Here is a 10,576-nt window from a genome sequence, read left to right on the forward strand (position 1 = left end):
TTTAAGTTCCCTCTTTGAGAAAAGAACACATCTGGACATTTTAAGACACAGTAGACTATGCGTGTTTTGTTAAAAAAAATAAAAAAATAAAAATAAATAAAAATTTAAAAAGGTTTTCTGTAATTTTGGTGAGCTCTAGTTTGCCCACTCAATGTTTTTTTTTTTTTGGCAATCTCTATAATTTATTCCATTCTGTAGATGAGCAACAATATTTTAATACTCTTGACACCATTTGTGCAAAATGTGGGTTTTGTTTACTATAAATTTGGCAAATTTGAATATTACATATGAAATTGATGTGCCTTATTTCCATGCATTGTCCAAAATAAAAGGAATAATGACTTTAAAATTTTCTTTTTATTTTTTTCTGAGTACTTACAGGTAGGACCTCAAAGGCTTAAATGATTTGAGCCACAAAAAAACACTTCATTAAGAGAGAACATGGTAAGTCACAGTGGTTCTCATCTTTATATTATTGTTCAAACACTGTTGACATTCACATTGCAAGTCACGATGGGTTAAAGAATTTTAGTTTCATGACTTTGTTAATCCTATTTTTGAAATGAAAAAGTAATAATGGGTCTTGTATATATCAATCAATCAATTCCAAAATGCCGAAACCCGGGATCGAACCAGGGACCTTTAGATCTTCAGTCTAACGCTCTCCCAACTGAGCTATTTCGGCGGCAATAACATGGTGTCATCTTGATCTACAAGTATCATACATTAGCGAGTAGGTGTCTTAAAAGTAAAAAATTATTTATGTCTGTCTCGTTCGTAACACTTGCTCAAAACTTTAAACATTTTCTTCGACTTGTACTAACTGCTGTTCAAGTGTGACGTCATATCCCTCCTATTTCTACCGCAGTGGCTGCTGGGAAAATGAGGTCAAAAATCGTCGTTGGTGAAAGATGAAGAGTCATTAATTGAGATTGTTGGCAGAAAGAAGGTGGTCGCCTTTTATTATTCGCAATAACAATGCCGTTTGACAATGTAGCAGCTTTGTCGCAATAAACTGAATTTTCTACGACGACTTAGCGGGTATTACAGCGATAATTTATGTTTGGTTTTGCCTGAGCGGAATGTGGTAAGCTAACGTTAGCTGGCTAGCATCCTTCTTGTTAATTCCTCGGGCGGTGGGTTCGGACCGCCTGAGGGATGGTTTTGTTCCGGGAACATGGATGAGAAATCCAGCAGCAACCACCGGTTCCTGATCGTCCTGGTCATGGTGTTAGTCTTTGGCATCATTATGATTCAGTATGTGTGTCCGAGCAGGTCTGAGTGTAAGACTCTGCACAAACTGGGATCCTGGTTTAATGCAGGTAGAGGAACTGGATCCCAGATCGGAGCAGATCAGATCCAAGACGGCCGTCTAAAAGATCCATATATTGCTGAAGACGGCGCGCTGGTCCGCTTCGTACCTCGGTTCAACTTCACCAAAGCCGACTTAAACCGCGTTGTAGACTTTAACATCAAAGGTGACGACGTCATCGTTTTCCTGCACATTCAGAAAACCGGCGGCACGACTTTCGGCCGACACCTGGTGCGGAACATTCAGCTGGAAAGACCCTGTGAGTGTCACGCAGGTCAGAAGAAATGTACCTGCTACAGACCTGGTAAAAAAGAAACTTGGCTCTTCTCCCGTTTCTCCACCGGCTGGAGCTGCGGCCTTCATGCGGACTGGACCGAGCTGACCCGCTGCGTCCCGTCACGCATGGACTCGATTGAAGCTTCCAGCAACATACCCAGGTTAGTGAAGGAGGGAAGGGTACAAAGAAGCCTGTGATGGACTGTCTCAGGATCAGAACACAAAGTAATCACCTGTAATCTGTCAGATGTCTAGTGCAAAAACATTTTAGTCTTTACTTTTCTACCACCAGATTCCCCTGTTAACGTTAATGTGAGGCTGTAGCTGGTGGTTGGGATCAAGAGTGTATTTCTCCTATAAGGACAGAAGGTCACACTGAACATACACAATATAATGTATTGTTAATCCGTGTTGTACTTTGTACATACAACAGTACTTTGAACCGGTAGCGAGTGAAGTCACCCCACTCCAGCTACCCATGCTTATTTATTAAGTAATTAAGAATGACTAGTTTAAAGTTAGGGACCTGCCAGTGTGATGTGTAGAACTGTGCAGTGCCCCCTGCTTCTCCCATCAATGGGCTTTTTTACCTGACAGTTACGTTCCCCACCTTAAAACATCTCACTCACAAAACTTGAGTAAGAACAGTGTATTATGCCACTGGTGTGTATAAATAACTTATTCATGAATATATCAGAATTGAAATATTGTGTTACTAGAGTGGGGTGACTTCACCTGGTCTGGGGTGATTTTGAAGTGTTGTGACTTCACTATGTACCCTTTGAACCATAGTGCTGTGAACCGCAGTAGTTGGGAGTCCAATTGATAACAATCAGGAATGGGAATAACAAACTACCAAAAAGGCAACAACAAAAGTTAAAGCAGAGGAAAACCGAGCACTCACAGGGACCAGGAGTGGAGGTGCACGGATCAAAAACCAAGTCAATATAAAAATAAAGCCAGCAACACTCAAGTGTCTTTCTTAAAGGTTTTAATGACTCATGGCAAGGCAACAGGATCAGGAGCACGGACGCGTTTCAACTAGGTCTTCCTCAGTGTGTAAGGCTATTCATGAAATGACGTCTTTTATGGTAACACCAATCATAAACAGGTGTGGAACTCCACAAGTGTATCCATCCATCCATTTTCTTCCACTTTATCTGGAGTCTGGTCGCGGGGAAGCAGCTCAAGCAAAGCTGCCCAGACCTCCCGATCCACACACACCTCCTCCAGCTCCTCCGGGGGAACCCCAAGGCATTCCCAAGCCAGCCGAGAGACGTAGTCCCTTCAGCGTGTCCTGGGTCTTCCCCGGGGCCTCCTCTCGATGGGACGTGCCCGGAACACCTCTCCAGCGAGGCGTCCAGGGGGCATCCGGAAAAGATGCCAGAGTCACCTCAACTGGCTCCTTTCAACGTGGAGGAGCAATGGCTCGACTCCGAGCTCCTCCCGAGTGACCGAGCTCCTCACCCTATCTCTAAGGGAGCGCCCAGCCACCCTGCGGAGGAAACTCATCTCGGCTGCTTGTACTCGCGATCTCGTTCTTTCGGTCATTCATTCTTTCTGTGTATATATATATATATATATATATATATATATATATATATATACGAGGTCTGTGAGAAAAGTATCGGACCTTTTTATTTTTTTCAAAAACCATATGGATTTGAATCACGTGTGATTGCATCAGACAAGCTTGAACCTTCGTGCGCATGCGTGAGTTTTTTCACGCCTGTTGGTTGCGTCATTTGCCTGTGAGCAGGCTTTGTGTGAGCAGTGGTCCACCCCTCTCGTCAGATTTTTATTGCGAATAAATTAGAGGTGCACCAATCGATCGGCCACCGATCATTATCAGCCAATCACGTCTTGATCGGTGATCAGCAAAATGCGCCAATCAAAAGGACCGATCACAACAGTGCAGGCAGTAGCGCAGGGAGCGCTTGGTGTGTTTGTCAGGAAAATGATAATTTCTCTACATTGATTACAGACCCTGCAGCGGGTCCGTGATCAGCTTTTCTGCAGCGCGGCTTTGCTCTGAACCTTGAACCAATCGAACCAGTGGTTTGCAGATTGAAGCAATGTTTCGAGCCTGTTGCTTTGTTTATACTTTCTTTCTTTCGCTTAATTTTCCCCCGCTAAAACCCTAAAGAGCATATGTCTGTGAGTATTATTTACCTTTTCTATGTTAAACCGACCTGTTATGGTCTTCTGAAACAGTTGATAGATGTATTGTATAACTTCAAAACGGGAGCGATGCTAACGTGTTAGCATGTCTATGGCATTTTCAATATTAAAAGTTAGCATTACGCATTTGCAGCTGTCATCACGTTCGGGTGCATTTGTTTTCAAATTGTAATATTTCTTAAATTTATTTTTGTTTATATATTAATTTATTATTATTTTGGGCATGATCCAAATATGTACTTGATCGGTATCGGCCGATCAAAATTTCAGTGATCTGTGATTCGCCTAAAAAATCCTGATCGGTGCACCTCTAGAATAAATGTCTGAACGATTTGGAGCTTTGCTGCATCAATTTTTTTTCCAGAAACTGTGAGAGACCTCCAGGTGGACACCGTTCGGAAAATTAATATGGCTTTCAGGGATGATTTTATGGGGATTATACAGATTAAGGAGTGTTACTGCCGCTTTAAGGACGGCCCACAACTGCTGAGAGCGTGGCGCGCTCCCAGCGCCGATCGACATGCTTAAACAACCAGATCATTTCCAACATGAAGGCTTTGTTGATCTGGGACCTCGTCTGACTTTCACAAAAAGGCAGGAGACGTGGACATCAGCACTTTTTTCGGCACATTCCACTGTTACAGGAATATTTTTCATGGAAAGAGGAGCGGAGGGATGCGCCACGGAGCCGTTCATTAGGCGGCACAAAACCACCTCCGTGTTGGTCTCACGTGACGGCTTTCAGGTGGATTTCAGATGGATTCCGTTTGCTTTTCAGTCGTGTGATTATCCGATTGAGATTGTGCATGAGCTGGACATGCCCCAACATGTCCTGGAAGACTTCATCACGGCGTTGCTTTGCGCCATGGAGGAGCTGTGGAGCCGCTCCTGTTTCCATGACAAAAACTCCTGTAACAGTGGAATGTGCCGTTCATTTCTAAACTGGACGCTGTCTTGATCCGGTATGTAGTCTGACTAGCACAGGAATTGTGAAAAGACGTGGACATCAGCACTTTAAGACAGACGTGCGGAGGAGTTCCGCGTGTCGCGGTGGAGCCGCATGGCGCAAAGCAACGCCGTGATGAAGTCTTCCAGGACATGTTGGGGCATGTCCAGCTCATGCACAGTCACAATCGGATAATCACACGACTGAAAAGCAACCGGAATCCAACTGAAATCCACCTGAAAGCCGTCCTGTGAAACCAACACGGAGGTGGTTTTGTGCCACGTAATGAACGGCTCCATGGCGCGTCCCTCCGCGTTTCTTTCCATGAAAAAAAACTCCTGTAACAGTGGAATGTTTCAAAAAAGTGCTGATGTCCACATCTCCTGCCTTTTTGTGAAAGTCAGACGAGGTCCCTGATCAACAAAGCCTTCACGTTGGAAATGATCTAGTTGTTTGAGCATGTCGATCGGCGCTGGGAGCGCGCCACGCTCTCAGGAGTTGTGGGCCGTCCTTAAAGCGGCAGTAACACTCCTTAATCTGTATAATCCCCATAAAATCGTCCCTGAAAGCCATATTAATTTTCTGAACGGTGTCCACCTGGAGGTCTCTCACAGTTTCTGGAAAAAAACTGATGCAGCAAAGCTCCAAATCATTCAGACATTTACAACCCCTGGCAAAAATTATGGAATCACCGGCCTCAGAGGATGTTCATTCAGTTGTTTAATTTTGTAGAAAAAAAGCAGATCACAGACATGACACAAAACTAAAGTCATTTCAAATGGCAACTTTCTGGCTTTAAGAAACACTATAAGAAATCAAGAAAAAAAGATTGTGGCAGTCAGTAACGGTTACTTTTTTAGACCAAGCAGAGGAAAAAATATGGAATCACTCAATTCTGAGGAAAAAATTATGGAATCACCCTGTAAATTTTCATCCCCCAAATTAACACCTGCATCAAATCAGATCTGCTCATTGACATTGACCCTATGCCATGACATTGACCCTATGTGTCTTTTTGCAAGGAATGTTTTTGCAGTTTTTGCTCTATGGCAAGATGCATTATCATCTTGAAAAATGATTTCATCATCCCCAAACATCCTTTCAATTGTCCAAAATATCAACATAAACTTGTGCATTTATTGATGATGTAATGACAGCCATCTCCCCAGTGCCTTTACCTGACATGCAGCCCCATATCATCAATGACTGTGTAAATTTACATGTTCTCTTCAGGCAGTCATCTTCATAAATCTCATTGGAACGGCACCAAACAAAAGTTCCAGCATCATCACCTTGCCCAATGCAGATTTGAGATTCATCACTGAATATGACTTTCATCCAGTCATCCACAGTCCACAATTGCTTTTCCTTAGCCTATTGTAACCTTGTTTTTTCTGTTTAGGTGTTAATGATGCCTTTCGTTTAACTTTTCTGTATGTAAATCCCATTTCCTTTAGGCGGTTTCTTACAGTTCGGTTACAGACGTTGACTCCAGTTTCCTCCCATTCGTTCCTCATTTGTTTTGTTGTACATTTTTCGATTTTTGAGACATATTGCTTTAAGTTTTCTGTCTTGACGCTTTGTCTTCCTTGGTCTACCAGTATGTTTGCCTTTAACAACCTTCCCATGTTGTTTGTATTTGGTCCAGAGTTTAGACACAGCTGACTGTGAACAACCAATATCTTTTGCAACATTGTGTGATGATTTACTCTCTTTTAAGAGTTTGATAATCCTCTCCTTTGTTTCAATTGACATCTCTCATGTTGGAGCCATGATTCATGTCAGTCCACTTGGTGCAACAGCTGTCCAAGGTGTGTTCACTCCTTTTTAGATGCAGACTAACGAGCAGATCTGATATGATGCAGGTGTTAGTTTTGGGGATGAAAATTTACAGGGTGATTCCATAATTTTTTCCTCAGAATTGAGTGATTCCATATTTTTTTCCTCTGCTTGGTCTAAAAAAGTAACCATTACTAACTGCCACAATCTTTTTTTCTTTATTTCTTATAGTGTTTCTTAAAGCCAGAAAGTTGCCATTTGAAATGACTTTAGTTTTGTGTCATGTCTGTGATCTGCTTTTTTTCTACAAAATTAAACAACTGAATGAACATCCTCCGAGGCCGGTGATTCCATAATTTTTGCCAGGGGTTGTATTCGCAATAAAAATCCGACGAGAGGGGTGGACCACTGCTCACACAAAGCCTGCTCACAGGCGAATGACGCAACCGACAGGCATGAAAAAACTAACGCATGCGCACGAAGGTTCAAGCTTGTCTGATGCAATCACATGTGATTCAAATCCATATGTTTTTTGAAAAAAATAAAAAGTGCCGATACTTTTCTCACAGACCTCGTACACACACTGCAAATGGTGATTTGGACCTACAGACACTATTAAACCTGAGCCAGGAGGCGAGACTCGATTTACCACTCGGTTTACACTACTGTCCTCATCTTATGGTCATGAACTTTGGGTAATGACTGAAAGAACATGGTCACAGATACAAGTGGTAGAAATGAGATTCTTCCATATCAGTATTGTCATGAATGTTTATATTGTGTACCTACAGCATGTTGAACATTGAGGTACTGATAGTAGTGCATAAATACATTTCGACAGGGAGGAATGTTCTTTTGAAAATTATTTCTGGCCTACAGTTAGATGACATCAGGATCGAATAAAATCCAAATTAATCCTTTCTTTCCTGACCCTTAACTGCCCTTAAAAAGGTCATTTTTAAGGTCAGACTCAGTTTTCTTCTTATAAATCTTATAAATCCTTTAGGGTGGATTAAAATATTATCAAGGTGTACCTTCAAAACATTCCTTTTATTTTAACAGAGACAAGCTATGTCAGGCAGGGTATGTGGAAAATGTATTTTTGTTTTCAAATTTAAATGAACACTGTTCTTTGAACATCCATAAATTGAAAAATATATAACCAAGGAAATGTTTGTTTAAAATGAACTAAAGACACAGGTGAAAACCCCCTGAATAAAATCAAGGCAACATCTGTTATTTTTAGAGATATAGTCCTTCGAAGTTGGTGGGAAAATAGCCATCATTGCCAAAAAGATGCCCCCCCCCCCCCTTTTTGTGAGCTTTCTGTGGGGAGGGGGAGACTGTTTGGAGTATGACCCTAATATTTGAGATTTTTCATATTGAGCTACTAATGTGCGGAATATATGAAGATGAAACAAATCTGTTTTTTTAATGGGTTGATTTAATTTGGAATAAACTGTCTGCTTATTGTTAAACTGCTGCTGTGTTGGTTTATGATTCAAGTTTCAGATAGACTACTGCAAAGAAATCAGTCTTTGAGTTGACTTATTAATGACTGACTGACTGTTTCTCTCGCCAGCCGGAACTATTATTATATAACCATCTTAAGAGACCCAGTGTCACGTTACCTGAGTGAGTGGCGTCACGTGCAACGCGGCGCCACATGGAAGGCCTCCTTACATGTGTGTGATGGACGTGCACCAACTTTGTCTGAACTCCCAAGCTGCTATTCTGGAGATGACTGGTCAGGTTGCTCCCTGCAGGAGTTCATGGATTGCCCCTACAACCTCGCCAACAACCGGCAGACTCGTATGCTCGCTGACCTCAGCCTGGTGGGATGCTACAATGTCTCTGCCATGAGTGAGGAAGATCGTTGGGCCGTCCTTCTGAATAGCGCCAAACGTAACCTACGTGGCATGGCTTTCTTTGGGTTGACGGAGTACCAGCGTAAAACTCAGTACCTGTTCGAGCGTACCTTCAAGTTGGAGTTCATTGCGCCCTTCACACAGCTCAACGGCACACGCGCCTCCAGTGTTGACGTACCGTCAGAGACCCAACAGAGAATCCGCCATCTTAACCAGTGGGACGTGGAGCTGTATGAGTATGCCCGTGACCTTTTCCTGCAACGTTTCCAGGTGGCCAGGCAGCAGGAGCACAGGCAAGCCAGAGAGAGGCGACAGCAAGAGAGAAGGCGGCTCCGAGGGAAGCTAGCAGCAAGGCGAGTGAGGCTGCTGAAGCCAACAGAAGCATCCCATTTGGCCAGCAGCCACACTGTGTCAGATGAGGTAGAAAGTGATCGTGACACAGTGGAGTCAGATATGTTGCTCCCAGACTGGTGGGATCTTGATGAGAATGGCACCATGGAGGACTACATGGACAATGTGGAGCAGTGGTAACGAGGAAAGAGGAGAGCCGCTGTCTTAATTCTGAGTGTGCCAACTGTCTTAATTCTGAGTGTGCCAACTTCTGCCTTGCTGACTGCAAACCTCTCTGGTTTACTCTTGGTATATGCCTTCCAGTGATGTCTTTCTCCCACCATGATCTGTTGTAAATTACACATTTATTTATTGATATTGATTGTATGGGCCACAGTTTCATTTTTGATTTGTTGCATTTCCAGTTCGTTATCATCACACGCTTTTCATTGAATACTCAAGCCTTTGAGACTGTTAATGGCTCTGACGGGACATTTGTGTGATGTGACTTTAATATATTTGTTAAAAGCGAGTTGATAAACATTTTAAGTATTTTATTGATTATGAGTACCCTTTTTTATTTGTTAAAATTGTGTTTTGGAGGAAATGCTGTATTTTATTTTATATTTATTTTTTATGTAGATACATCAACATGTATCATAGAAGTTCATGTAAAAAATACCTGAATGTGTCCAACCTCACTCTTTTTGATACAGAATTATTTTGAAATTACTGAATTACAGGTTTATACTCTCAATAAGATGTCTTCTATTTGTCTGGTTTATTTCTTTTTCTCTCCACATCATGCATGGAGAAGACTGCAAGTTTTTTGTCATCAGCAGAGGGCGTAAGAGCACTTTTAATGAGAGATATGTTACACCAATTGTTAAATGTTGAAACTATTGCTTTATGTTTGGTTAATAATTCAACTCCTTTTCAGTCTGAGTGTGTGAACGTTTGTTATTTTGTTAAAATGAAAAGTACCTCTTTTATCCTTAGTTATAGTCACTGGAAATGGTTCACAAGATGGCTTTAGTACAACAAACAGTTATTTTATTTATTTATTTATTTTTGTTGGGGTTTTTTTTTTTGGTGGCCACCACATTTTGGCTTTGGCATGTGGGGGGGCAAACATAACCAATATTAAACAGTAAGAAAGGAAAGGTTTGTTTCTTTGATTTAGCACATTTCTGTGGAAATTATCTCTCTTTATAGCAGACCCTATTAACTGTACCTCACTCAACTGTCTCCCTAGCTGTTTTTTCCATAGGTTTGAGGAGGAATAACTATTTGCTTTTTAAAATGCAACCACTTTGAAACAATCCAAAATAGTCTTACTTCTCTGATTTAGTACATTTTTGTGTGGTATTTCTATCAGATAACTGTGCCTGCAACAAATCCATTGTCAAGTAAGCATTTATTAAAAATACAGCAGAAGGCAGACGCGTGGTTGCTTTTTGCGTTGATGCCGCTTGTCCCCATTATATAGCTTTTTTTTTTTTTTTTTTTTTTTTTGAGGAACATCAAAGATAATGTTATTGAATTGCCATGTTAAACTGGGGGGGTTGGACTTGTAGTCAGGTGCAAGTATTTGGGTAGTGACATTTTTTGTAATTTTGCATTTGTACACCACAGTGAAGTTGAAATGTTCTTACAGTGTAGACTTTCAGCTTCAATGCAAGGGATTTAACAAAACCATTACACTAACTGTTTTCATAATTAGACAAATTATAGGGATTATTGTTAATGCAATACAATCCAAAAACTATACCATACTGGTGATTTGAAAGTGTTCATGCCTCTGTCCCCTGAGTAGTTGGTTTGTTTTTTTTTTTTTTGACAGAAAGGTGGTTTAGTAGTTAGCAGGTTCAGTTCTGATCTGCT

The 10,576-nt window shown here is 41.5% G+C and overlaps 1 protein-coding gene and 1 non-coding gene across 2 annotated transcripts; one reads left to right on the forward strand and one right to left on the reverse strand.

The window, feature by feature from the left end:
* Positions 1-612: 612 nt before the first annotated feature.
* On the reverse strand, positions 613-685 carry trnaf-gaa. The gene has a single exon. It is a non-coding gene; the product is annotated as a tRNA-Phe (tRNA).
* A 186-nt stretch (positions 686-871) lies between these two features.
* Positions 872-9,449, forward strand: hs6st2 (heparan sulfate 6-O-sulfotransferase 2). Its single transcript, XM_034181790.1, has 2 exons — positions 872-1,749; positions 8,077-9,449. Exons 1-2 carry the CDS (start codon positions 1,178-1,180, stop codon positions 8,891-8,893), a joined length of 1,389 nt encoding a protein of 462 aa, XP_034037681.1. The 5' UTR covers positions 872-1,177; the 3' UTR covers positions 8,894-9,449.
* The last annotated feature ends 1,127 nt before the right edge of the window (positions 9,450-10,576 follow it).

Source organism: Thalassophryne amazonica, chromosome 11, assembly GCF_902500255.1.
Source record: "Thalassophryne amazonica chromosome 11, fThaAma1.1, whole genome shotgun sequence".
NCBI lineage: Eukaryota > Metazoa > Chordata > Actinopteri > Batrachoidiformes > Batrachoididae > Thalassophryne > Thalassophryne amazonica.